Here is a 27,698-nt window from a genome sequence, read left to right on the forward strand (position 1 = left end):
CTCGAGTCTAGCTCCGTTGCCCAGGCTGGAGTGCAATGGCGCGATCTCGGCCCACTGCAACCTCCACCTCCCGAGTTCAAGGGATTCTCCCGGCTCACCTCCCGAGTAGCTGGGATTACAGGCGCCCGCGACCACGCCTGGCAAATGTTTGCATTTTTGGTAGAGACGAGGTTTTGCCATGTTGGTCAGGCTGGTCTCGAACTCCCGACCTCAGGTGATCGACCTGCCTCGGCCTCCCAAAGTGCTGGATCAAAGGGGTGAGCCGCCGCAAAGCCCGGCCTGTGCCTTCATCTTAACCGCCCCTCCCCGGCACTGAGCCGCGTTCGCGTCCCGACACCGGCAGGGCCCGGTCGCCAGCATCGCAGACATTCGGGGCCTCGTTCGAAGCCTGATGGAAGTTTCCGCTCAACAGTGATTCGTTAAAAGAAAACTCAGCATTGGGCACACGGAGCGAATCAGCCGCCCGCCCGGAGCCGCTCCCGGCCACTCCAGAGCCTCCGCACCGGGCCCCGTGGAGATCGCTGCAGCGAGCAGGGCGGACGGGGAGGTCCACACCCAAGTCCAGACTCCAGGAGGCGCGGGCCGGCCGCGAGGAGCTCGGAGCACCGAGTCGCAGGGAGGGCCCCGCAAGGCCCCAGGGCTGGAGGGGAACCGGGGACCAGGAGCTGCGGCAGAGGGTGACCCGTCGGGCCCGTTTGACGCGGAGCCCCGAGGGCCGGTGCCAGGACTTGAACTTTGACCCATAGCAAGGGCGAGAACCGCCCAGCGGGCAAGGATGGCAGCGGGGAGACCTCCGGGGCTGGGGTGGGCGAGGCCGGGGGCCGGGGAGGGGCTCCGCGGAGGGGGCGAGAGCCCTGGGTTCAGGAGAAGATGCGCAACAGCCACGGAGGGCGGGGTGGGGGTGACTGCAGGGTGTCAGCCCCCCTCCCGGGAAGGACGCGGCGCCACCTGCTGAGACAGCGAAGGCGGCGGGAGGCGCAGCCCGGGAGCTGGAGGGTCCCCGGGCCTGAGGCCTGGAATACGGAAAACAGGCTGGCGAGTGCGCGCAGATCCAGGGCTCAGGCCTGGGCTGCCAGCACACCCGCCACGGGAAGGCCCCAGCCTGGCCGGCGGCCCTTCGGAGAGGGTGGGCTGGTCCAGCTGAAGGCTGAGCCCGGAGGCTGGAACCGCGGCCCAGCTCGCCCCCTGCACCCCGACAAGGAAGCTACCAGGCGGCCTTCGTCGGTTACAGCCCGCCCCTCGGGGTCACGCCTCATTCTGGTATTTCCCTCCCCAAGAGGCCTCGTGGGAACCCTCCCTCCTGCCCACCAAGCTTTCGGCAGAAGAGTCTGCTCTCAGGAAAAACTGAGAGAGACCCTGAAACAGGCATAAGGAAAAACTGCACAACCTAAGGAGTCTAAGCAGCTGTCCAGGTCTCTGCCTTTGGTCTTGGCTGTTGCTGGAAACTGCAGGACCCTGAATGTGCCCAGTGGGATGTGATGATGATGGTGGATTTTGGCCTTTTGCCAGTCTTGAATTTCTTTGCAGTTTGTCTCAGCACTTGTTTGCCTACGTAAGTGTGGGATTTTCAAGCGGTTGTAACATCTTACAGGTCCCCTCATTAGTTGAATTACATAAAATCTTTGCCAAGTGGATCTTTCTCTTAACAGTGCCTGCACCGCCTGCTCCCCTACGCCCGTCGGGCTTCATGTTGAGGGTCAGGGTCTCCCCCGAGGGCGTGATAAGCCATCTCAGCGCATGGCCCAGGAGCAGGCATTAATCTACTGGGATTCAGCATCCTCTGCCCTTCCTCTGGGTGACCACGCCTGATCCTCCTCCTGAGTCTTTTTTTCACTTAATCCTCAGAAGTCATCCTCGACCCTAAGGTAGCTCCTTGCTGGGACAGTGAATCCACACGGCCAACACCCTTATCCCACCAGTGTTTTGAGAGCTCCCTTCGTGGGCTGAAGAACAGGATGTGCTGGGATGTGGCACACAGCTTGTTTTCCTAAATGACACAGATAGACCCCACCTGTGCCTGGTTCCCACCGAGGGAAACCACCAGAAATGTACCCCAGAGGGTGAGAATGGCAGGCAGGGTGAGAATGTTCACCTGGCCTGTGTCCCTGACACGTGTCCTGGGCACTAACTCCTATAGGTTTGTGTTTTTTGAGATGGAGCTCACACTGTCACTCAGGCTGGAGTGCAATGGCACAATCTCAGCTCACTACAACCTCTGCCTCCCAGGTTCAAGCAATTCTCCTGCCTCAGCCTCCTGAGTGGCTGGGATTACAGGCGTCCGCGACCACACCCGGCTAATTTTTTGTATTTTTAGTGGAGGTGGAGTTTCACCATGTTGGCCAGGCTGGTCTCCAACTCCTGACCTCATGATCCACCTGCCTCGGCCTCCCTAAGTGCTGGGATTACAAGCGTGAGCCACAGCACCTGGCTTAAACTCCTGTAGGTTTTTAAACATAGGACTTGAGTAAGGACTGGACAGATGTTTATTAAATAAAAGCAATCTGCTGATGAGTCAGCTCATTGAACATGCACACAGCATCACCCGCCATGTCCCGAATCAAGCAGGAGGCGTGGCCGGCTGCCACCCCCACTGCCAGGTTATAGGAGACAGGAAGATGCTGAACAGCCCCACAGAGACGCACTCAGCAAAATCAGGAGGCACAAGATAAACGACCTGGTTTCAAGGGATACATGGTACAAAAAAAAGGGAGGACTTGGCGATTTAAAGAGGGGCCGGGCACGGTGGCTCACACCTGTAATCCCGGCACTTTGGGAAGCCAAGGCAGGCAGAGAACTTGAGGTCAGGAGTTGGAAACCAGCCTGGCAATATGGTGAAACCGTATCTCTACTAAAAATGCAAAAAATTAGCCAGGCATGGTGAATGGGTGCCTGTAGTTCCCAGCTCCTCGGGAGGCTGAGGCAGGAGAATCATTTGAACCTGGGAGGTGGGTGTAGCGTGCCGAGGTCACACCACTGCAGCCCAGCCTGGGCGACAGAGCGAGACATCTCAAAAAAAAAAAAAAAAAAAAATAGAGGCTTGAGGTAAACCAGATGCAGGTGAAGACCCTGTTTGGATCCAGTTCCAATCGTGTGTATACACAGGCATACACCTGTCCAGCACATGCATTTGTGCATGTGCACATACATACCCTATGCACACACGTACCCTCACAGGTACATCTACATGTACATACACATGCTGTGATTCGCTGCACATAGACAAACGTACTTATGTGCACCCATGTGCAGGTGTGCACATGCATGTATACATGTGTACACATGCGAGATGTACATGTGTGCACATGCAGGGACATGCTTTTACTAAACATACTAAGACAACAGGAGAAATCTGAACATCAGATAGTAAAGAATCTTAGGGGGCTAGGTACAATGGCTCATGCCCGTAATCCCAGCACTTTGGAAGGCGGAAGTGGGAGGACAGCTGAGTCCAGGCATTTGAGACCAGCGTAGGCACCGTAGAAACCCTCTCTGCAAAATTAAAAATTAAAAAATTTGCTAGCCTGTGAATAATTAAAATAACAAAACAATTAGCCAGGCTTGGCATCATGTGCCTGTGGTCCCAGCTACTTGGGAGGCTGAAGCGGGAGGATCACTTGTGCCCAAGAGGTTGAGGCTACAGTGAGTTGTGAACACACCGCAGTATTCCAGCCTGGGCAACAGAGCAAGACCCCATCTCAAAAATAAAGAGGGTGGGGGGTCTTTTTGGCATGAAAATGGCATTTTGGTAATAACGCTTCTGGAGGATTATCTCTGAGATACCACGTGTTCACCACTTACATGGTGAAACGTCTGGGATTTGTACAATGACGGGAGCAGCCATGGAACAGTGGTGAGTCCCTGTGGCAGCAACAGGAACCTGGGGGCGCCGCCCTCTGTACATCTGCAAGCTCCTGCTGGTAGCGCATGCCCTAGAAGAGCCTCCCCAGCACGGTGGTGGCAGCAGGACTTTGGAGGAGCTCCCTTCGACTCTGCCTACCTGCCTACCACTGTCAATAATTAGCACACAGGTATATACGAAGAGCTGAACATCAATACAAAACATGGACATTATTAGCAGAAACAGATGACGTTCCTAAGGCTACTGTAAAAACCCTAAGGACTGTCCGCGGGGCAAGCTGGCACACCAGATGCCACCCCACCGCCAGGGACAAAGCCACAGGGTGGCTGCCCTCCCACCCCACCGACAGCTACGTTTTAAGAAATTCTCACAGGACAAAATTAGAAGACATGAAAATTTTTATTTTCAAAAAGAATGTATTTTTACATAAATCTACAACAGAATTCAAAGGTAGAAAAAATAAACTATATTCAGGGATACAGCACTCAGCACAGCACAGCCCTCCCCGGAGTGGGCTCTTCCTCCCAGAACGAGATTGCAGGAGCCCCACTGCCCCTGGGGTGCCCCACAGCAGGGCACCTGCAGGCTGAGCTCCCCAAGTCTGTCACAACAGGCGGCAAATGCGGGGTGCCCAGACCCTGAGCGTCAAAGACAAAAATCAAACCATTTCATTGTGGCAGCTCACGTCTTAGCCCAGGTCCCTCATCTGTACGCCTCATCAGAAACAGAGGGGCAAGGGAGACCGTGGGACAGGCATCTCCAGATGCCCAGGTAATCCCCCCGTCACCTCTGCCACTAGAGGACCCCCAGGAGAGCCCACCTGACAAGCCCCCACCTCCTCCCTGGGCCGGTGCAACCGCAAACCTGGAGGACTCACTCAGAACTCCAGCCTGACAGAGGCAGAGCTGGCTGGGCTCTGGGGCCAGGGCCATTTGCAGACCCAGGACCCGGGCTGGCTTCCTGGAGCACCACAGACCACCCTGCCCCAAAGCCCTGCCCCATGGGACAGACCTAGGCACCTGTGCCCTTGGCCACCCGCTCTGCCCTCACCATGCATGGCAGCCCCCACCACAAAGGTCTCCACAGACAGGCTCAGGTTTCAGCCTCCGCTGTAAACCGTTGTGCAGATGGGCACCGGGAAGCCGCGCGGCCAGGAGCAGAGGCGGGCGGGCGGTCGAGGGCTCCAGTGGGTGACGGCTGGGATGGCGAGGCTCCCGCTTAGCACCCAATCCCTTGAGGAGCCGCTCCTGGGGCTGCCGGGAGATGGGAAGCCGTGGGGCAGCGCTGGCTCTGCGGCCCTCATGAGGCACGTTAGTCCCACTGGCATCTGACCTGGAGCCTTCCCATGCCACAGGTGTGCCCAACATCCCAACAGGAGCCCATCAGGAGCTTGGCTCCTTTGTGACTAAGAGCCGCCAACCCTGCCCCTTCCCCAGCAACACTGAGCACAGGCTACAGGGGAGGCGTCTTCAGACGGCAGGGGCGGCCAGCCAGGGCGCCTCCTTTCCTTCCCAGAGAAGGAAAGGGAGCATTTCTCCAAGACGGCCACGTAGTGACACGCTGCACAAGGACGCATTTCCCACAACTGTCCACAAAACCCCACCTTTTTATTAGTCTGTGGTGCTCTTGTTGCAGGGACACTGGTGAGACAGAAGCGCCGTGTGCAATGACCGTGCTGCCGTGCGTGGGCCACAAAAGGCTCTTTACACAGAAAACCACCACACGACGCTGTGCTTTCCAGAAAGACGCGGACACCAGGAACAGCTATGGCAGGGACAGGAGTCAGGGCCGCAGCCCGGGGCGGCTACACAGCAGAGAAGGGGGGCGGCCGGCTGTCGGGGCCACAGTGGCGGTGACCAGCCACACGTGCACTGGGTCATGAATATCAAAAAGATACAGAATGTTTACTGAAAAAACACAACGCATGATAAATTGAACTTTACCCTTTTGTAATAAAAAATTAAAAACTTGTGTTGACTGTTTTGCACACAACAGGCTAGGAACTTTTCCCTAGACAGTGTTAGAAGAATTGGCAAGAAATGTCACCAGCAACTTTTAGAACCTTCCGGTGCTCTACACCTTCCGCTCAGCCAAATCATCTTCCAAGAGGAGGCTCACATCCAGCCCCGTCCTGACCCAGGCGCAGACCCAGGGGACCAGCTCTGAGACACCATGTTTCTTGCCAATCCGGGTCAACTTCCTGACAGTCTCTCTCGCGGAAGCAAAGGGACTTAGCAGTCACTCTTCCACAGTTTAATTGTTTTGTCATTTTCTAGTGCAGCAGAGGCAATGATATTTTCTGTTGGGTGACAAGCTGTTGAAATCACAACATCTGAAAACAAAGACACAGTCAGAAACGAGCTGTCCCTGTGCCGTGGGTTGTGGGTACCATCTCAGACTGAGCTCCACTGTCCCCCAGAAACGCTGGTAGCGCCTGCACACCACCCGGGGAGGTCTCAGTGCGAGCACCTGCTGCCTACCGTCAACACAGGGAGCCCAGGAGAGGGGGGCGAGGGAACGGCGGCTGGTACCAGGGTGACATAGCGGGGAGGGCGGAGGGTGGGCGGAGGGCAGCAGGGAGAGCCACCCCGCCTGTAGAGCAGGACTCCCCCACGTCCCCAGCAGCAGCAGCAGCTCGGCACCCACAGGGAGGAACGTGGCAGTAAGACTGGTAAGAGGCCGGCGTGCGGGGACCCCAGTCAGACCGTCCCTCGCGGTCCTCGGTCCTTTGTCGACCACATCCTCTTTCACTCAGGACCCTGAGCTGCCCACTCTCACCGCCTCCCACTACTGCTGAGCCCCAGAGTGTCCCCTCAGGGCTGGCTCTGTCACAGCAAGGACATGTCCACCCCCAAAGTGGGGCAGTCAGATCTAACAGGCTGGTGCAAGGTCAGCCACATCAAAGGGTTTACAGTTCCTACGTAAACCAAACAAACCCCAGAATGCCGGCAAGGACACGGGGGAAGGCCCAGGCCCGTTGTGGAGCTGAGAGCTGACGTTGGGCGGCACACTCGCAGGCTGGGTGAAGCTACTCGCACGGAGGGAGAAGTGCCGCCCCAGATTTCCAAAGGGGCGCCACACCCCTGCTGTCACTGGCCCGATGAGACATGGAAATGCAGGGGCCAGAGGGTGAGTGAGGGGGCAGCCGGGACTGGGGAGGGAGCGACCTAGGTGGCTTGGGAACTGGCACTGCCACGGGGCCCACTTGGCTGTGAGCAGCCGGGGTCTCTCTGGGAGAGGAACAGGTATCCCTGAAAGGAAACAGAGCCTCTAGAATGGGGCAGCGATGACCTCACTGTCCTCGGCCCAGGAAACAGAGCTGGCCGTGCAGTGGGACAGGCTGCACCACCTCAAGTCCCAGAGCCACACACACTTCCAGACCAGAATGCCTGGCAGAACGGGAAGAAACAGGGTTCAAGCCAGGAGCCCTGGGTCTGAGTCGCCAGTGGCCCTGACCAGCTCTGTGCCTTGGGCAAGAGCTCTTAGCAGCGGCTCCTAAATGGGGCCAGAGGAAGAAGAGGGCAGACAGCACCCAAGCAGACCACGCTTCACTTGCGGGAACTGTCCCCAAACAAACAGGCGCGCTCACCTGTGTGGCCTTGTAATTTCTGTACAATCTCTTTCGTCTGAAGGTTCCAGATGTAAACAAGGTTATCCTCCGAGCCAGACACAATCCACTAGGTAAGGACAAGCAGGGCAGTCAGGGCGAGGAAAAGGTCAGAGCGCGTGCGTGCAGAAGGGACAGTCTCCGGTTATACCCTGCCCCAAGCCCAGCCCGCAGGTGGTTGCAGCACTGAACCCAACCAAAAAAGCCCTGCCCGCACCCCCGCCAGGCATGAGGCTTCCTCTCCAAGGGGAGCCAGCTCCGCCTGCTCTACCCCACCAGTGGCCTCATTCCGAGAACCCGGGTGCCTGCCTGCCCCAGGGGAGGCTTCCAGTCTGGAAGATGTTTTTTCGGGTTGCCCTATTCTGAGTCTGTGTGTGCTGCTGAGAATCTCTCCTGGTCTAAGACAGCAGCATCGAGACCAGGGTGGGTGTCAGGAAAACACACTCCCCTCTCTGTTGGGGTGGGTGGCGACAGCCTCGGAGCCAGCGCATCCACCCAGGGACACCCTGAGTGCACAGAGCTCCACCTGCCGGGTCCCTGCTCCCTTGGAAGGTATCAGCTAAGCACTGCCAGCAGCGCCCGACAGCAGGCTGCCTGCCTCTGTGAGGGAGATGGACCCAGAAGCGAGCGGGACAGGGTGTCCGCAGTACCCGGCGCAGTACACTTTGGTTCATTCAAACACAGGAAATTCGTTTTGTGGGTGCAGAAAAACATCCTTGAGAAGAATGCAACCTGAACTAGGCGTGACCTCTCGGGTGAGGAAGCTGGGAACGAACGGGCAAGACGCTTCTCGGTTATGGGAGACTCACCTTCCCGCCAGTAACAGAGAAATTGGCAAATATGCAGTATTTCTCATTCTTGTGCCCAGTGTACGTCTTGAGGCACTGAAACAGCAGGGGACAGGCTGGTCAGAGTCGTGGTTCCCCTTGATTTGGGGTGATTCTACATTCTAAGCAAAGTGTTTTATAAAACACTGACTACACTTAGTTCTGAAAAGCACACAAATATTATATGTACAAGCACAAAACCCACACGATCAAAGCTTTAAAACGCAGACTGCCACCCTACAAATACCCAAGTCTTTCAAGAATCCGCACCAAACCCCAGTGGAGATGGCTCTCTGAGCTCCCCTCCTTTGTCATCACGAGGGCCAGCTCTGTCCCTGCCAGAGGCTATGACCCAGGGACGGTGCCCAACTTGGGCCCAAGCAGGCAGGAGCTCACCTTCCCCTTGCTGTAGTCCCAGAGCTTCAGAGTGCTGCAAGACAGAAAGAGGGGTGAGGGGCATGTCCAGACGCAGCCCTTCTGTCCCCACACCCAGCTCTGCAGCCTCTATGTCACGGCCACCATCACTGCCAGCTGCAAAGCAGCAGGGGTGGAACCCCCTTCTCCTTCAGGGTGAGGAGCCCCTCAGGCCCGAAGTCCAGCGACTTGATGGCCTGAGAGCCTCAAGTATTTGTGGTTCCAAGAGAGACTTTAACAGGAAGCTGATGGGTGCTATCATCCCTGACTTGGTCATCCTCAAAGGGGTGAGGAAGTTCTCTTGATTCTGGAAACATCCAGAACAGGTTTTACCACCCAACCACACAGTCCTCAGAGGACTGGGGCCAAGGCTGGGAGCCACAGGGCTGAATGTGCGCACATGGGAAGGAACAGCCCAGGAGGGCGTTGGCTTTTTGAGAGGTAAGATCAAGGCGCTCAGAGGTCAGAACCAGAAACAGCCTTGGCGGCCCCCAGCCTGCCCAGGCCACGGCCACATAGTCGCTCAGCCAGAAAACTGACCCCAGTTCCTCCTTCAGTTGGACCTAAGATTCAGCCTCAGGAAAGGACGGGCAGGGGCCTGCCCTCCCGCCTAACAGCCCACTCCCCAGAAGCTGAAGCTCCAGCAGGAGCCTGGACCCCGTACCAAGCCCACAACGTGCTCTCCGAAGGCTCGCACTGGCGTCTCTGGTTGGGGAGGCCACCCGCCCATCCCCACGGCCCCATGCAGCACTCACTTGTCCAGCGTGGCCGCCAGGATGTATTTGCCGTTCGGGGAGAACTTCACAAAAGACACTGGGGGGTTGTCATCATCTGCAATAAAAACAGACAGGTGACACAGGGCGGGCACCGACAAGTGGGCAGGAACAGGAGGTGTCCGCTCCCCGTCACCCATGCATGACATCTTAGTGAGGCTGCCACCACCTGTGCCAGCAGCACCACCCCTCGGCGCCCCAAAGGGTGGCCTAGCCGCCTCGCACCAGCCGTGAGCAGGTTCCTGACACCACAAACCCATGCTCTGGGGGTCCCTCGACACCAGGACTTTAGAAACACAGGCCTCCTCGGGCACTGGGCCGTGGGCACTCTCACGCATCGCCTGCCTCACAGGGAATGGAAGTGATTGGAGAATCCACAGCTCAACACAGGATGACTCCACCAGCAGCCTCGGAAATTCTCCTTTAAGAAGTCACTGAAGCAAGGGGCATTCGTGCCCGCAAGACCAACCTGTTTGCTGCACACCCACAGCTAATGCTCAGGCCTATCAGCTGGACCCACAGCCCTGGGGACAGAGCAGGGCTGTTCTTTCTCACAGAGCTGAAAAAGTCAGAGTTTCCAGGAGGTGACAACCCCAGAGCCCTCACAACGGGAGGAAGGCGTTTCCCCTCACCTGGGTGAGAAGGGAATCCCAAGGAAAGTGTGCCCCGGTGTAGGCCCCATCCCTGGGCCCTGTCAGAGCCCCCGCGCGTGTGCAGGCACTGGTGTGTCCCGAGCACCGGGGAGGACGCGGCCCTCGGCATTACCACCATGGGGACGCCCGGCCTCGCCAGGCACCCGCCTTCTGCGCTCCCTCAGCCCGGTCACACACACTGAAAAGGCACGGGAGGCGCTGTGAGGCCATGCAGGGCCACACTGCAACACACAGCCAGGCAAGCCGAGGTCACAGCAAAGGCCGGGGGGCCAGGCTCCCTTAATGCAGCTGATGGCAAGTGCCCAACATGCCTAACCCAGGCTGCCTAGACAGAGCATCACGGAGAACGCATCAGCCCACCTGCCTCAGTCCTTCGACGGTCTAACTCGCTAGACCTGAGGAGACGTTGATGGAAAAACTGCTACACAGCGACCCCTCCATCCCCCGCCCTTGGCTTAGGGGCACACAAAACCACCTGTGCCTAGGCACGAATCCTGGTCCCTGCACCTGCTTGCTGTGGAGCTCTGGGCTAGTGAATGAGCCTCTCTGCAGGAGGAAGACACCCCTACCCTCAGGGTGGCCGTGAGGGTCATGTGCACTCACACGACAGTGAAGCACATAGCTGAGCACAGGTGGCCCGGGCAGGGGACACCAGGGACAGTGTGATCTTGCTCAGGAGGGATGCATGGCCAAAGGCTGGCCCCACAAGGCAGGAAGCTACAAAGACCACCCCAGTGAGGGAACTCACGCTGAAGTCCAGGCCTCCAGAGCCTCAGAGGTGACAAAGTGAAAATGAGGCCCATAGGGTGGTATCCTTACAACAGGACATTTGGACATATGGAAGCACCAGGGACACCAGTGTGAAGTCAGGGCAAGGCAGCATCTCTAAGCCAAGGAGAGGCCTCCTAAAGCCTCCAGAACTCTGGGGAAACACATTTCTGCCGCTGAAAACCTCCCAGTCTATGGTGCTTGGTCTCAGCCGGCCCAGCAGGCTACGACAGACAGGACCGGGGGAGCAGGGGAAGAAGAGCGCAAAAGGGGCACCTCCCCACACGTGGGTCCACCCCCCATCCTCGCCACCCAGCTCCCCCCTCAAGGGGCAGCCCATCCCAAGCTTCTAACCTAGGCCTCTCAAAAATGAACACCCCCAGGATGAAAACCCTTCCACCCCCTCCTGCAGGCCCTGCAAGGGCAGCTGAAACCCCAGGCCATCACAGACCCTCTGGCTACACCCTGCCTGGCAGCCGGCCTTCCCATCCAAGCCACGCCATGTCCCTCCTTCCCCTCCTCCCCCAGGTGTGGGGTCCTCTGTGCCTCTGGGGCACCTCCATCCATCTCGGCAGCACCGGCAGCAGATGGGTGTGTATCAGGGCAGGCGCTCAGCCCCGCCTACTCTTCAGCCCCGCCTACTCAAGGAACAATCCGAGCAGTGGCCTGAAGCCAGGAGGCGATGGGGGTGCCCAGAGGACGCCAGTGAGTGGCCAGGGTGAGGCCCAACAACACAGGCTGAAGAGCCCCAGACTGGCCCAAGAGAAGAAAGGCCACGGCAGGAACATTTCACTCGAAGGAGCAACAGAGCCACCAAGCGGTCAGAAGGAGCTGGCGGGAAGGGTCGGACAAGGAGGAAGGTTCCTCCCGCAGGGGCAGGCCCAGGGCAGAGGGAGGAGGATGAGCTAGTGAGGACCAGGGGCAGGGAACACAGCGGGGCAAGAGCCCCACTCACCGATGAGTGTCTTCAGGCACTGGCCAGAGGCGGTGTCCCAGATGCGACTTCAAAGCAAAGAGAACAAAGAAGTGTAAGCAGGCAAGTTAGGATCACGGACGGCTGCTGGAAATCAGATCGCAGTTTCAGGCCAAGCACGCCTTTCCTGATGTGTTTTTTTTAAAAGTTACGCTTCACCCATTTAACAGTCATTCTCTTCTATTCTAGGGACAAAGACTAAGCACTATACACACAAACAGAAACAGGCCACACACGCCACACACGCACAGACCGTGTGTGGGGACCACTGGAGCTCTCCCCAAGCCGTGCTTTACCCCAACACAGGGGAAGCCTGTCGCTCTCTCCACCTCCCTGGCCAAGGAGAAGGGCGCCACAGCCCAGGGCTTCTCCTGCCACACACATGCAAGCAGGGAGGGGGGCTTTCTGTTAAATAAAAATGTAAGAGTACTGTAAGCGGTCTTCTGGAATACTCCCAGAAGGGGTGGGCCAGGCGTTTACACTGTTCCAGTTCCAGGGTTTCTGTGATTTCTGCCCATACAGACACATTCTGGAAGCAGAGCCTGCCGTTAGCACCCACACTTCCACCGCACGGATGCCAGCAGGGCACAGGCTTGGGACAGACGTGGACAAGCTGTTCCTCAAGCCCAAGACTCCATGGCCGCCATGCACGATCCCTCCATCTCTCACCCATGGATAAGCCGGCCTCTGCGGGGCCCCAGTGCACCCCACTCTGCACACCCCCATCCTGTTCCGCCCACACTTCAGTTATCCGGGACCAGACCACACTGGACCTCAGCCGCTTCAGGGTGTTAAAACCCAGAGCGGCAACTCTCCTCCCAACTCTGCATCTTCTCAGTTCTCTCAGCAAGTGCCGTCCTGCATCCCGTGGATCTTCAATTCACTGCCTCCAGCTCCATAAGCACCCACAGGGCCTCTCCAGGAGCTGCCCGGGCCACGAGGGCCTGGTCTCCTAACCTCGGTTCCACTTCTCGTGTCCTCCACAAGTCCTGCTCTTTCTCAGTGGCTGCATTCCTAAACATCTTAGCATTTTTGTCACTGTTAAACTGGGAACATTTTCCCCATCTTCTAACTGGCAATTCCCAGTATAAAGACAAACAGTCCATTTTCAAGCCCTGATGGCACTAAAGGCGAGATCACACCATGTAGCCAGCAGGCTGGGGTTCCAGGCCCGGACTCCAGAGCTGACGCGGGGTCTGGGTCCTATGCTCACCAACTGAGGGACGTGTGTCCCTGCCTCAAAAGCAAGGCTGACAGTGCCCATGACAGAGGGTTAAATGTTTGAAAAGCACCATGTCGGTGGCTTCTAAATTTTTTTTATTTTTTTTTTAAGATGGAATCTTGCTCTGTGGTCCAGGCTGGAATGCAGTGGTAGGACCTCAGCTCACAAAAAACTCCACCTCCCAGGTTCAAGTGATTCTCCTCCCCCAGCCTCCAGAGTAGCTAGGACTACATGCCCGGCTGATTTTTGTATTTCTGGTAGAGACAGGGTTTCACCATGCTAGCCAGGCTGGTTTCGAACTCCTGACCATATTATCTACCCACCTTGTCCTTACAAAGTGCTAGGATTATAGGTGTGAGCCACTGCACCCGGCCCATATCTACAAAAATGTGTATCTCTATTCAATTTTCATACGACTATTATTTTCATTTTCTTACATTAGCTAGAAACTCCCAACAATGCTGAGTACCACAGGAAACAGGCATGCCTGTCTCGCTTCTGATTTTCACAGAAATAGTTTTAGTGTGTCACCATATATGATGAAAATTACTAGTTACCAGCAAGTAGTCAACAATACTGGTCTATCTTGCTAAAGGGTGGACCTCTACTCACAGGGACCTTTAACACCATTCATCTGTTGGTACAACTAGATAATGGGTTTCCTGATGTCTGTGTTATAACCCTTTCATTACTTAATAATGAATACTGAACTACTTGGCTGTGGAAATTCCTTTTTGTGCATGAGGCTCAGAGGCCTACTACTTCCTCTGGAACCCTGGCAGCAGTATTCACTAGTGAGTTGCCCTCTCTGGTTTTCCTTTGGGACCAGTAATCAAAGCTTAGGTAGCGAGGTCATGCTAAACCCAAAGAAATGAACCAGGGAGCTCCATCCTGTCTGTGATCTGGAAAAGTTTGGATAAGCTTAGCAGTTCGATATTTAACTGGATTCGAGTATAAGGTCACAGGGAACGATGTTATTTTTAGGCCTTCAATCCCTTTTTCCGGCCTCTTCGGCAGTGGCTGGTCCCTCCAGATGCCATGCCTTGGGTCCCTTTAGAATGTGGACGAGCCTTGCTGCTGCAGCCTGAGGCACTCAGCCTGGACGAGCTTCTTCCTCCTGCTTCCTCCTCCTGCAGTGTTTCCACCCACTTCCTATTTCTAATCAGGTTTATTTTGCTTTTTACATCATGGGCGTAAAAGGTCTTAACCGCCAGTCTCATCAAAGAATACACCTGATTTCATCAGTGTCCTCATTTGTTCCCATTTCCCTGATTTCCTTGGCATACTTCCGATTTCTTTAAAAAGTTCTTAGAGCTGGGTCCATGAGTAACTCTGAGACTGTCTGTGCTCACTTGCCTGTTGGTGACACACACACACGGAGGGGCCGGGAGGGTGGCACCAGAGAGGCCCTGGCAGCTCCATGCTCCTCCATAGTTCTCCCTGTATGCCCCTTCCCTCTGGCTGTTCCCAAATTGTACCCCTTATAACAAGCTGCTAAACGGTCAAGTGTAATCCATGGCTTTAACCATGGCCGCTACGAGCCAATGTGGGGCTCCAGGTGACTTCATTTTTGCCACAGCACATCCCAGTGACCTCCGCCCCAAACGCCATCAGTGCTGGACTGCAGCTTGAGCCTGGCAAGGTAATGGCCGGGAAGTGTGCGCTGTAGGGCCCATGGGAAGGCTGGGGGTCAGGTGCAGCTCTGACTCTGACCCTCTCCCACCAGACCCACCAGACCCGTCTACTCAAGACCGATGAAGGGACCATGCATGGCAACTACAGCTGGGACCCCTGGGGACCCCTTGCCAACAGTCACTGCAGTCAGATTGGGAAACCGATCTCGAGTGTGCGTGTCCACCTGAGGGTTCCCTGCAGGAAGTCCTGGTAAGGTCTTCAATTCAGCCAGTAGCTGCCACTGTCCCCCTCCTCCCTAGTGACCAATCTGAACAAGTTATGATGCTGTCCACCCCACATCCAAAACGCAGTCTAAACACTCCCCTCCCGCCACATGCTCCCACCAGACATTTCGCTGAGTTCACATCTGCCGCCCCACTGCCCTGTCTCCTGAGGAGTGCTGGACACCGAGATTACCAAGTCCCAGTGCTACAAACAACGCCTGCTGAGACCTAGGTACGCTTTCTGCTGCGGCCGTCCCTCTTCCCCCTGCCCTTCTCTATGCTGTCATCTGCTCAGGTTTACCTGCCCGGGATGGTGACACTTCCTCACCAGGCACGGCAGCACACAACATCCTCCTGGATCTGCACAGCTTTCCTCTCAAGGGGTTCAAACACCCATTCTCCATGAGCGTGTGAAGTGCACATGTCAGTGTCTACATGGAGCTGAAGTCTGATGGAGGAGGCCCTCCCTGACCCGCCCTAATGACAGCCACATCCACCGCCCCATCACCTGTGCTGTCAACCCTGAAACTGCTGTGCGTATCTGCTGACGTGTCTGCAGTGTGGCCAGCAGAGAAGCTTCAGAAGTTAAGGACTTGGGTCTTTTGTCACTGCTGTACCCCCAGATGCAAGAATAGTACAAGAGCTGACCCTCAGTAAGTACTCACTAATTAATGAAGTAAAATGCTTTCACTTACCAGAGACCATCATAGCTACTGGAAACTATCAAGGATCCATCACGATTAAAATGAACCTAAGAATGGAGGAGGGAGAAGAAACAAAACCTTACTTTCAAGGCATGGACACAACTGCTTCTCACCTGAGCAAAAAAAAAAAAAAAAAAAAAAAGCTGAGATGTTTGTTATTGTTTTATTTTTGTTGTTGTTGTTCTTTGGTTTGTTTATTCTTTAGATGCCGCCCAGGCTGGAGTGCAGTATCACAATCTCAGCTCACTGCAACCTCCACCTCCCGGGTTCAAGAGATTGCCTCAGCCTCCTGAGTAGCTGGGATTACAGGCACCCGCCACCACGCCCGGCTAATGTTTGTATTTTTATTAGAGATGGAGTTTCACCATGTTGGCCAGGCTGGTCTCGAACTCCTGACCTTGTGATCCGCCCACCTCAGCCTCCTAAAGTGCTGGGATTACAGGCCTGAGCCAACGCACCGGGCCAAGATATATTGTTGCAAAGAAACAAACACAACCAACAAAGTCCCACTCGGCTCATACAAAGAGCAGCAGCTTCTGTCTATCTGCCCTGCTGTGAGGACAGCTTGACAGGGTTATTACAGTTAAAAATAATTTCCCCTGGCTTAATAGTAATAAAATGAAATGATACAAAGTCAGGAGAGAAGCCAAGATCCAGTACCAGTAGAAGAAACAGCGCATGAGGCTACAGAAACAGGCCCTGGAGAAGAAAGCTGACAATACACAGCGGTCCTCAAGACCCACAGACTCCTGGTCTCAGCCCAATAAAGACTGTTAATTCCTTAAAAAAAAGAAACTGCTAGCTAACAACAATCCCTTTCTTATAACTGATCTCCTTGGGTTTTTCCTTTCTTTTTTTCCAACTGAATCTTAGAACAAATGGATTCAAAATCCACCATGTCAGGAGTCAGAGGTTCGTCATAAATTTCTATCATTTTTATTTAAGCCTCCAGACGTTGCCATATGTCCCCAGAGGCAAATCCACATGCATCAGAGGCACTTTCAAGCAGGTACAGCGGAGACCACTAGGCCCCAACCCCAGGGCTTCTGATGTGACCAGTCCAGGCCGGGGCCCAAGAACATGAATTTCGAACAGGTCGCCGGGCATGCTGCCTGCTGCTGCGCCCGGAGAAGCACTAGGCTAGACTCTGCAAGGGCCCGCCAGCCACGTGCCACCATAACTGTTCTAGCAGCTACATGAGAAAAACTTAAAAGACAGGTGAAACTGGTTTGATAGCGCAAAACCCAACGTATCTCAAACATCATTTCAACACAATCAACACGAGAAGTTATTACAAGACACTTGATATTCTTTTTTTATACCAGGTCTATGAAACCTTCAAGTACCTCACACAGCCCTCAGCTCTGGGTCACCGTGCAGCTGGCAGCCTCCGTGCTGGGCATGTGGGTACGGCAGCCCTGGAAGACATTCTCCAGCAGACGCAGAGGGTAGAGTACTTGTTTCTGCTGACAGGCTGCTCCTGCTGGGCCAGCTGCTCCACTGTAATCATCTGGTGAGCAGCCTCTCAAAGTGCTTTTCTAACTCACAGTGATCAATCTAACCACATTTACCCTGCCTTTAAATCTGCAAAACAGTCTTTTATCAAGACCATTCCGTTGGATGGTAGTGAGTCAACTCAAATCCCCGAAGCACACAAGGCCGACTTCATGCTTTGCTTTGTTCAGCTTCTTAACCACATCCAAACACTACCCACTGGCAAACAGGGCCCGGCTCTGCCATCCCACCCACACTGAGGCGCAAGGGCAACACGGCCCATCCCCTGCATTCCAGCATCAGGCTGCCAGAAAAGTTAAGTGCTAGGGAGAACTAGATAAGGCAGGCCGGTCTTGGTCTCACGGTGGCTCACATCTGTAACCTAAGCACTTTGGGAGGGCGAGGCGGGTGGATCACTTGAGGCCGGGAATTGGAGACCAGCCTGGCCAAGATGGCAAAACCCTGTCTCTACAAAAAATACAAAACTTAGTCGGGTGTGTTAGTAGTCTCAGCTACTCAGGAAGCTGAGACAGGAGAATCACTTGAACCCATGAGTCAGAGGTTGCAGTGAGGCAAGATCGTGCCACTGCACTCCAGCCTAGGTGACTGAGAGAGAGCCTGTCTCAAGAAAAAAAGAAATAGTTAAGAACTAGATAAGGCAACCAGTCAAAACCCAGCTGGGGATGGCAAGACCCCTAGCAGAGGAGCACTCCAAGTGCTCTGTGGAGCCGACTTGGGCAGACAAGCACTAGCAGAAGCTCAAGGGCAAGAAAAACACAGGTCTCAGGTTCAACAAGGATGTGAGGGCTGTGGATGATGGGGGTCAGCAGCAGCCCTCGGCCGAGGAGCCCCGGCCAGAGAGGGCAAACCTGGATTGAAGGACAGGGATGGGGGCAGTAAGCAGGGGGCCACATGCCTCAAAGTCTCTAAGGCTCCAAAATGTACCCGTGAAAAAGCTAAACATCCCCTGACTGCTGCATTTGCCCTTCCAAATCCATCCTGCAGAAACTGCCTCAGATGCGCCGAAGTCGTGCAAACAGGATCCCTCTGCCTGTGAGCATTACACATAAGCACCCACTGAGAGGTGACAGGCAGTCCCTGCTCACACAGCAGGCCCACACCAGCAGTCCAAGGACACAGATGTGCGCAGACATCAAAAGTGGCCCAGGCCCAGCGCAGCGGCTCATGTCTGTAATCCCAGCACTTTGGGAGGAGATCAAGACCAGCCTGGCCAACGTGGTGAATCCCCACATGTACTAAAAATACAGAATTAGCCAGGCATGGTAGTGGGCACCTATAATCAATCCCAGCTATTCGGGAGGCTGAGTCAGGAGAACCGCTTGAACCCAGGAGGTAGAGGCTGCAGTGAGCAAAGATCGTACCACTGCACTCCAGCCTGCGCAACAGATTGAGACTCCATCTCAAAAAAAAAAAAAAAAGCCCCAAAACCTCTCTGCAGTGGAGGCAGCTGAAGAGCAGCAGCTGTGGTGCAGTACCAGTTATTTACAGGACAGGAATGAGCCACCCTGGAAACTACACACCTGAAAAACAAAGCAGATGACCACAGAGGGGCAGACTTCATCTCCTGGCAGCTGACTCCAGAGGTGGCTCAGGGGACTGATATTCTACCTCCTACATTTGCTCACCCTTTTAGTTTCTTTTCTAAGATACGAGGTCTCACTCTTTCATCCAGGCTGGAGTGCAGTGGTGTGATCTTGATCACCGCAGCCTCAAACTCCCAGGCCCAAGCAATCCTCCCACCCTGTCCTCCCAAGTAGCTGGGACTGCAGGCTCACACCACCTTGCCTGGCTAATTTTTTGCTTTTTGTACAGAGACGGGGTCTCACTGTGTTGTGCAGGCTGGTCTCAAACTCCTGGTCTCCAAGGATCCTCCTCCCTCAGCTTCCCACAGTGCTGGAGTCACAGGTGGGAGGCACGGCACTCACCCTGGTTTGGTTTGTTCTTAATGAACACCACCACTTTCGCAGGAGAAAGATCCTACCCATCACCTACGAGTCCCACATGCAGCTCTCTAGCCACTAGGATGCTCACAGAATTCTTTCTTCCAACTCCAAGGCCGCCAGGTGAACCCCTTTCTCAGATGACTTCACAAGTGCTCATTTGTCAATCCCAGTCTGAAAGTGGCTCTGCTGTGACCCACGGTGCCCCCAGAGGACAGGGGACTGACACCAAGAGGCTGCCTGCGAGCACACAGTGGCATGCACAGGGCCACATGGCGCCATCCCCACAGCAAACAGCCTCCCCGGAGCAGTGACTCTGGGCCTTCGAGGGCCATGTGGCCTGGCTGTGTGTGAGGCTGAGCCCGCGGTCCTGCCTCAGCCTGATACATTATCTGTTCTGTCCACATCAGAGCTTTGCCCACCATCTCACTTGGGTAAAGCCTTCCAAGGGTAAAAATGCTTAAACCCCTTCACCGCCAAGATAACAGGAAGTGAAAGGGACATGGGCAGGCAGCATGGGACGAATGATGCACCCACCATTCCTTCTGCTTCTCAGTGAAGGGCAGGCTTGGCCCTGAAACTACCTCATGTGCTTTGTTAACAGAACCTTCTGGCCACTTTGTGAAATGGAGTAGTTTATGATACTGCGTAGTTTAACTCTAGGGCATTTGTTGCTAAGGCTGGAGTGCAGTGGCACATTCTCAGCTCACTGCAACCTCCGCCTCCCGAATTGAAGAGACGCTGCAGCCTTAGCCTCCCCAGTAGCTGAGATTACACGCACCCACCACCCTGCCTGGTTAATTTTTTTTATTTTTAGTAGACGAGATTTCACCATGTTGGCCAGGCTGGTATCAAACTTCTGACCTCAAGCAATCCACCACGCCCAACCTCTTGGTCATTTGTTTTGCACAGTGGCATGGCAACAGCAAAATGGCAGGACATGTCCCTGTGTAGAGCCTGTTCTTCAGAGGGTTCCAGCTTCCAACAGTTCCCATAGGACTGGGTCATCCCTGCCCACCCAGTCAAAGCTAATTCCACTCAGAACTCACACTTCACCCCTGCTCCCACTCCCAGTGCCCTTCCCTGCCTGTACCCTTCTTGTCCCATGCATCCATTCAAAGTATACTGCCCCCTGAATGCTTGTAGCCACCGCCCCAACAGCCTGCTAGAAGGGCCCCTTGGTATTCACCACAGGGCACCCGACTGACACTTCACCACCCCCTTGCCACCCCTCCGCTGCACACAGGACTCATCTCTCAGGTCCCAGCCTCCAGCCTGATTGCTTTAGACTTCGGCATAACAGCAGGAATCAGTTAGGCACAGGCCACACCCAGGCTTATGTCCACCAGGGAGACAGCTGGCCACATCCAGTGTCAGAGGGACGCACTGCCAACACCACCCCATCTGTGTCACTGCAACTTACGGCCGAGACTGGATCCGAGTGAGCTGGCAAAGTCTTGAGGCACTTCCCTGTTTTCACATCCCATATCCTCACACTTTCATCAAACTAAATAAAAAGAAGAGGTTAGAGTGATGTTTACAGGGAAGAGAGAGGAGACAAGCCTCCCCAGAACCCAAGACCTCTCAGCCCCTCCGCCCCACAAGCAGCACAGAAGAGACGCAGGGCCTACCTGCCTTCTCCATGGTTGCTACAACCAAATTCACCAGCCCTCCCACATCTGACACAACCGCCCTCGGGGAAGACACCCGGCCACACTTACGGATCCTGAGACAATAAGGTTGGACTGGGGGTTGAAGTTACAGCAAAAGACATAATTACTGTGTCCCTTCAGAGTTTTTAGACACTTTCCCTAAAACAGAGTATTACTGGGATTATTCCAGTGGATCTTTCTGGAAACAACAGCATCAGATCACAGTCATCAATGCCTGACAGCTCAGAGCATGCCCGCCCACCCACCAGTGATTGGCTAATCCCCAAGTCCACTCAGTCTCCACCCACCCACCCTGCCCGGACGCCCGTGCCCCTGCAGCCAGTCTTCCCTGGAGAGGAGCACTGAGTGTTGCTTACCGAACTCACGTCCCATATCTTCAGGGTTTTGTCATCTGAGGCGGAAACAAGAAGGTTAGAATCTGACGACCAGGCTACATCGGATATTCCCTTGGGGAGAAAAAACAGGGTCAGTAACTTGCACAGAGTAACTTGGGCAGGAAGAGGACAGAATAGGACCTGTGGGCAAAATCCCAAACATCCCCATTGCCCTCGGGAAATCCTCTTACTCATTAACCTTACAAAAGACACACTGCAAGGGAGGAAAACAGCAGGCTTTCTGCAGCTCTGCCAGCCCCACAGACACTCATCCGGGGAAGTCAAGTGTATTTGGTGTTAAATAGAATATTTGGGAGGCCAAGGAGGGTGGATCACGAGGTCAAGAGATCGAGACCATCCTGGCCGACATGATGAAACCCTGTCTCAACTAAAAATACAAAAATTGGCTGGGTGTGGTGGCACACGCCTGTAGTCCCAGCTACTCAGGAGGTTGAAGCAGGAGAATCGCCTGAACGCAGAAGGTGGAGATTGCAGTGAGCTGAGATCATGCCGCCACCACACTCCAGCCTGGCAACAGAGCGAGACTCCATCTCAAAAAAAAAAAGAGAGGAAAAAAGGGGGGAAAAACTTAAACCTGAACCCACCGTTCTCAAAACGGCCCTGACCACTTGCTCACTGGAGCTACACTGTTCAGTCAACTTCGTCGCACAGGGCTGAAACCTACCAGCTTGTGACCAGATATGGTTTTCTCAAATTTCCCATCGTATGCGCCCCAAATTTTAATGAGTTTGTCAGCAGCTGAAAGAAAACAAAAGGATCTGAGGCTAGAAGCAGGCCACGGTTGTCCAGTCATCCAGAGTCCAAAGTCTGGGCTTTTCCCACGAGTCCCTGGTCATCAGCATGAACCCCACGGCTCAAAACCCATTCAGCGCAGCCACGTGCCAGAGGTGACCAGCCCCCTTCTCCTCCCCCGCTGAGGCCCAGAGCAGGAGGTGAGGAAGCACGCCACCCTCCATGGTTTCTGGTCTGCGGCTCAGACCGCCTCCTCCGGCAGCTGAGGGCCTCAGTGCTACGTACATGAACTCGCCAGCCACTCTCCATTCGGGCTGAATTTCACGGAGGACACCGCTTTGGTGTGGCCAGCAAGTGTAAACTTGAGAGCATAGTTTGGCTTCACGGGTGTAGGCTGTTGGGAGAGATCAGTCAGCAAAAAGTCACCACCACTATGCGTTCCACTTGTGACCAGTTTGGATTCAGCTCAGATCTTTATAGGTCCAAAACCACATGACCAGTGCCTTCCATCAATTTCTATGTGGCGTCACTTTTCAAACGGAACAGATCTAAATCTGAGCCCACTACTTCCCCCTAAGACCTCAGTACCAGCAGCACCAGCCGAGCCAGAAACGTCTGAGGCCCCCTCAAGGCACAACCCCACCTCAAACCCACCTCTGATCCTGCTACAGCACAGGAGGCCCCTCCAGCCCTGACCTTGGTCCAGCGCGCCCCACCCCCGACCTGCCCCAAACACACCTGAGGCCCCGCTCCCTTTGCTAAAGATCTACAAGAGGGCGTCTCTGCCTGGGCGTCAGGTCACAGCCAGGGTGGGGGCAATTATGAAGAGATGTTTTCTGGGTCCTACAGAGACTCTTACAATCAGGACCAAGGATCTGTATTTTTGATAAAGCCTCCCTCCTCCAGGTGACAGGTTTGGGATCCCTGACACAGCAGGTCACAAGCATTCGTTAGATATGTGGTCAGGAAATAAAAATTAGCAGTGACCTTTAACTGCGTAGGGAAGGCTAGACTTAGGAGTGTGAAATGTTTCCAAGAATCGCTAAGCGTTATTTGCCCCCCAAAACACCCACAGGGCTCCTGGGCACGCACCTTGCTCTGAGTGGCAGATGACGAAGGGGTCGGCTGTGCTCTGGCGGCCTCGGTCTCAGGCTTCTTCTCCTCCGTTGCCATGGCTCTAACGCTGGTCACACAGGGGATGTGGATGGAGGGTCCCAGTGACAGAGGCAGTCTGCTGAGCAAGACGCAGAACAGGGGGCCAAGGCCAAGAAACAAACCGTATTTTTAAAAGTGGATTTTCAGGAAAAAGGATTTAAAGAAAAACATTTGACTACCAATTGAGCCCTGTAGCAAACAAACCATTCCACTTTTGTAATCATCAAAGACCCCACCCTCAGGGTGCTTCCTATTTTGTTATCCAGAAGTCTGTAGGAATGCAGCAGTTTGTGCAAACAAATGCAATTTTCTTCAAAGAGCCCTGGATATGGCTGGGCATGGTGGTTCAGGCCTATAATCCCAGCACTTTGGGAGGCTGAGGCAGGCAAATCACGAGGTCAGGAGTTTGAGACCAGACTGGCCAATATGGTGAAACCCCGACTCTACTAAAAATACAAAAAAAATTAGCCAGGCGTGGTGGCATGTGCCTGTAATCCCAGGAGGCTGAGGCAGGAGAATTACTTGAACTGGGAGGCGGAGGGTGCAGTGGGCCGAGATCACGCCATTGCACTCCAGCCTGGGCAACAAGAGTGAAACTGTCTCAAAAAAAAAAAAGCCCTGGACACATTATAAAAGGAACAGCAAAAGGTTTCCTGACAGTAAGCTAACATGCCAAATGACAGAAGACGGCTTCAGGGTACAGAAGTTTGGGAGCACAGCCAAATCCTAAAATGCATCCAGTGATGCAATCACGTTCACAGCAGTGCTTGAAGGCACAAGTGCAGGCACCCAGTGGTCTGAGCCTCAAGGGTGGGCTCCGGTGCTTCCATGCACAGGCTGCAGGCACGAGGCTGCCTTCCAGAATGCTAACAGCTCACAGGCCTCGCCCCCAGTGAGGACCTACAAAACCCTGCGAAGAGAGGAGCTGGAGCCAGCTCTGCCTGCTGGAATTCCCACATCCTGCCTTCTGGAAAAGCAGCCTCAAGTACACCAGTGATATTCTATGAGCAAGACTGACACTGCAGGGGAATGAAAAAAGACTGCAGTTCAACCGGTTTCACCTTGACGATAAAAATTACCCAAAATCTGTCCAGTAAGCAGCTAGTTTCCTCTATCGAGAGAATAGATCCATTACTTGAATACATCTCATAAAAACACAACAGATTGTTCTGAAAGGAGGCATAGCATTATTAAAGAAAGCCACTGAGACATGCTTGCAAATACCACTGGCCATCAGAATCCTGGAAGCTGGCACTGCCATCCACCTAACGAGCTTACACACTGTACATTCTAGCTTGGAGCTTGAAACCGAAATCTTGCAAGGCTGCTTGCAACCTTAAAGTGAAATGGAAGGCATCAAAAAGAGCACGTCTCAAAGTCTTCACGAAAGAGGAAGGTAGAGAAACTACAACACCCACTTTACAGAGAACAGGTGTGGCCACAGATCCATTTCACCTGCAGCAAAGATTCCCTGGGCAAGGATGGATCATGCTGCATCTAAAGCCTGAGCGTCGCAACACACACACACACACACACACACACACACACACACACACACACACACACACGAGTGGGGAAGGGGAGGGGCACGCCCTGTAGAGCTGCCCAGGGTACAAAGTGCCAGTACAAAGCCAATCCTCCGTAAATACCCGCTACGTGGTGCTTGTCATTAGTGCAACCCGGCCATGGCAATTTAACCCAGCTGCTGCCTTCTCCCTGGAACGCTGGACAAGTACAGGGAGAGGGAGGAGCTAAGGAAATCCAAGCAAAAAGCTGCGAAGTCCGCTGCAAAGGTCCTAGTGTGAGACAGCCAAGTCAGGGCAAGAGCCGAGTGAAGTGTGGCCATGCCCTACCCAAGTGAAACACCAGAGGACCAGAAGCAGAACAGACAGCTCAGAGGGCCAGGCAGCTCCAGTCAGCCCTCTACTCACCCAGGTGACTCTAGATGCCTGAAACACCCTCCCGCAAGGCGCAGCAGACAAGCCGTCTTAATAAGGAGCTCAACCCCTCCCAGCTCAGGCCCACCCCACCCCACCCTGGGGCTCAAAAAACATTAACATGTAAAAGAAACAAAGAAGGCCGGGCGCGGTGGCTCACGCCTGTAATCCCAGCACTTTGGGAGGCCGAGGCGGGTGGATCACGAGGTCAAGAGATCGAGACCAACCTGGTCAACATGGTGAAACCCCGTCTCTACTAAAAATACAAAAAATTAGCTGGGCATGGTGGCGCGTGCCTGTAATCCCAGCTACTCAGGAGGTTGAGGCAGGAGAATTGCCTGAACCCAGGAGGCGGAGGTTGCGGTGAGCCGAGATCGCGCCATTGCACTCCAGCCTGGGCAACAAGAGCGAGACTCTGTCTCAAAAAAAAAAAAAGGAAACAAAGAAACAAAAAAACCCCTTAACCTAAACCTGACTTTTAAAATACCCTTTCCTGACCCTTCCCACCAACCAGTTTCTACCTCAGTGGTGGGGTCTAGCCTTGGAATTTTCTTTTTGAGTCCAGGCTGGAGTGCAGTGGCAAGATCTTGGCTCACTACAACCTCCGGCTCTGAGGTTCAAGCAATTTTCATGCTCAGCCTCCAGAGTGGCTGGGATTACAGGCGTGCACCACCATACCCGGCTAATCTTTTGTACTTTTAGTAAAGACGGGGTTTTGCCATGTTGCCCAGGCTGCTCTCGAACTCCTGAGCTCAGACAATCTGCCCGCCTCAGCCTCCCAAAGTGCTGGATTATAGGTGTGAGCCACCGCGCCCAGCCCAAAGCTTGGCATTTTCATACAACACCCAGGAGTTTCTGGGAAGAATCATTTTATGGGAACAGGAAGGTTGGAGACTTGACCCTGAAGAAGTGGGGGCCGAGAAGGTTCCACGCAGGGTGATGAGGAGTTGACCCCCCGCCCAGGTGCGGCCTGGCTCCTCCTAGCAGCTGCTGCTTTTCATCCAGGTAAGCCTGACCACCTGAAGCCCAGCAACTAAAGCTCAGTATGCGCTCCTGGGTTGGATGCCACCGGCGGATTCCGGAGTCCCTGAGTCCCCGAGGTGGAGCCCAGGAATCGGCCTGCGGCGTGCAGACGGGAATGAATCTGCATCCCAAACACCAGCCAGGTGGCCGGCCCGACAGCGGCGGGAACCCGGCGCTCCGCATCTCAGGTCCTGTACGGGCTCCCGGCCTGGGTCCTCCGCTTACCCATCCGTCTTCCCCACCGGCCAGCACGGCACCTGCCCAGGGCACAGCGTAAGCATTCGGGACATGGGAAAACGGACCTGGGTGGCTGGAAACTTGCATGCGAGACAGCAGGGAGGGTCGTGAGCGGGAAGTAACAGCCGGACCTCCGTCTAGTCCGGGAACGTAACCGCTCAAGATGGCTCTCGCACACCGGCCAGGACTGGTCTGCGGCCCCGCGCGAGGAGGCGCGGGGGACCCTCCGTTCAGGACCGAGGACCCGAACCCAGGACCCCACCTAGCGAGGTGCAGCCTGGCTGCCTCCGGTTGGGGTGAGCGGCGGGAGCGGGCTGGGGCGTTTCTACGAAGGGAAGCGCCACGTCCGGGGACTGAGTGGCTCGTGGGTCTGGCCCTTCCCTGGAGGTGCAGGGAGAGGAGCGATGTGAGGCCGGGCGCGCCGCCTGGGGAGAGGCCCCAGGGCCGGCGCTCGGGCCTTGTCAGCGGCCCGCGGGGGAATCGGAGGTGGGGGCGCCGGTGGGGGCGGGCGGGGTGCAGGGGCCCGCGCGCGCGGCCGTCCACCGACGAGCCCGTGAGAGGGTCCCGGGCGGGGCCGCCGCAGTGGGGGCAGCGCCGGGGGTGGGCCTGGCCGGAGGCCCGGCAGGGAACACGTGCGGCGGCCGGGGACGATGCGGGGGCTCCCGGCGCCGTCCCACTCCCCGCCTCGTGCCCCCCGGGCCGGGCGGCTGCCCACTTACCTGCCGGGCCGCGGCGGCGGGGCCGGGCGCTCGGGACGTCGCGTCGGCCGCCTCCTGGGCGGGAGCGCGGACTCTGCGCGACAAGGCGGCAGCTCTGGCGGGCGCCAGGCGGCGGGGGCGCAGTGCGCGTGCGCGAGGGGAGGGGGCGGTGTCCGAAGGCGGGGCGAGCGCACAAAGCCGGCCTCTCGGAGAAGCGCTACGGGCCGCGGCTGCGGCCAGAAAGCCTCGGGCAGGCCCAACGCTTTAAAGGAACAGCACCGGGCGCGCGCTTCCCGCTTAAAAGCTTTAATCCCCGAATTCGGCTGCCGCGGGCCCTTCTAACGCACTTCCTAAAAATGGAAGTAGTATAATAATACATACAGGAAAGCGCTAGTGTGCCCTCGCGTTTCCACGGACTGAGCACGCCCTGCACACTGGGACAAGAGGCCCTCCGGGACCCGCGCAGGTGGCGTCCCTGGCGTTGTCCCCGGAATCGAGGCGGACCGGGGCACCTCGCCGGGCGACCAGGCCCCTTCTGGATCATCGCCGGTACGGATGAGAGCGCCACCGGGCGTCTGGAAAGCACCTGGGGCCGCGCGCGGGCGCCGTGCCCCCCATGTGGCCGCCCACCCCGGGCGGGCAGGACGACTCCGGCCCATCTGGAAGCCCCAGAGCCTGCGCGTCCACTGAGCTCG

At 55.5% G+C, this 27,698-nt stretch overlaps 1 protein-coding gene across 3 annotated transcripts; it reads right to left on the bottom strand.

The window, feature by feature from the left end:
- Positions 1 to 5,449: 5,449 nt before the first annotated feature.
- Positions 5,450 to 27,131, bottom strand: WDR5 (WD repeat domain 5). 3 transcript variants are annotated; one of them, XM_037732967.1, is made up of 15 exons: positions 27,025 to 27,131; positions 26,391 to 26,686; positions 23,046 to 23,184; positions 22,239 to 22,347; positions 21,886 to 21,959; positions 21,183 to 21,272; positions 20,875 to 20,964; positions 20,577 to 20,660; positions 15,690 to 15,745; positions 11,857 to 11,903; positions 9,463 to 9,538; positions 8,690 to 8,723; positions 8,276 to 8,350; positions 7,449 to 7,536; positions 5,763 to 6,191 (listed from the first exon to the last, which is right to left on the bottom strand). In XM_037732967.1, the coding sequence occupies exons 3-15, from the start codon at positions 23,124 to 23,126 to the stop codon at positions 6,091 to 6,093; spliced, it is 1,005 nt and encodes a 334-aa protein (XP_037588895.1). In that variant the 5' UTR covers positions 23,127 to 23,184; positions 26,391 to 26,686; positions 27,025 to 27,131; the 3' UTR covers positions 5,763 to 6,090. The 3 variants fall into 3 exon arrangements, with proteins under 3 accessions (XP_017368579.1, XP_037588895.1, XP_037588896.1); XM_037732968.1 differs by having other exon boundaries at positions 26,371 to 26,686; XM_017513090.2 differs by lacking the exon at positions 26,391 to 26,686 and having other exon boundaries at positions 5,450 to 6,191; positions 27,025 to 27,129.
- Between the last annotated feature and the right edge of the window lie 567 nt (positions 27,132 to 27,698).

Source organism: Cebus imitator, unplaced genomic scaffold (genome assembly GCF_001604975.1).
Source record: "Cebus imitator isolate Cc_AM_T3 unplaced genomic scaffold, Cebus_imitator-1.0 Scaffold486, whole genome shotgun sequence".
NCBI classification, from domain to species: Eukaryota; Metazoa; Chordata; class Mammalia; order Primates; family Cebidae; genus Cebus; species Cebus imitator.

What these genes read in the sequence shown, in the direction of transcription:
- WDR5 (XM_017513090.2), bottom strand. Translation starts at nt 23,126, where the DNA reads ATGGCAACGGAGGAGAAGAAGCCTGAGACCGAGGCCGCCAGAGCACAG. An exon ending in CCATATCTGGTCACAAGCTG is followed by an intron (nt 21,273 to 21,885) that starts GTAGGTTTCAGC and finishes TTTCTCCCCAAG; the next exon opens with GGAATATCCGATGTAGCCTG. An exon ending in AGATATGGGACGTGAGTTCG is followed by an intron (nt 20,965 to 21,182) that starts GTAAGCAACACT and finishes ACTCTGTTTTAG; the next exon opens with GGAAAGTGTCTAAAAACTCT.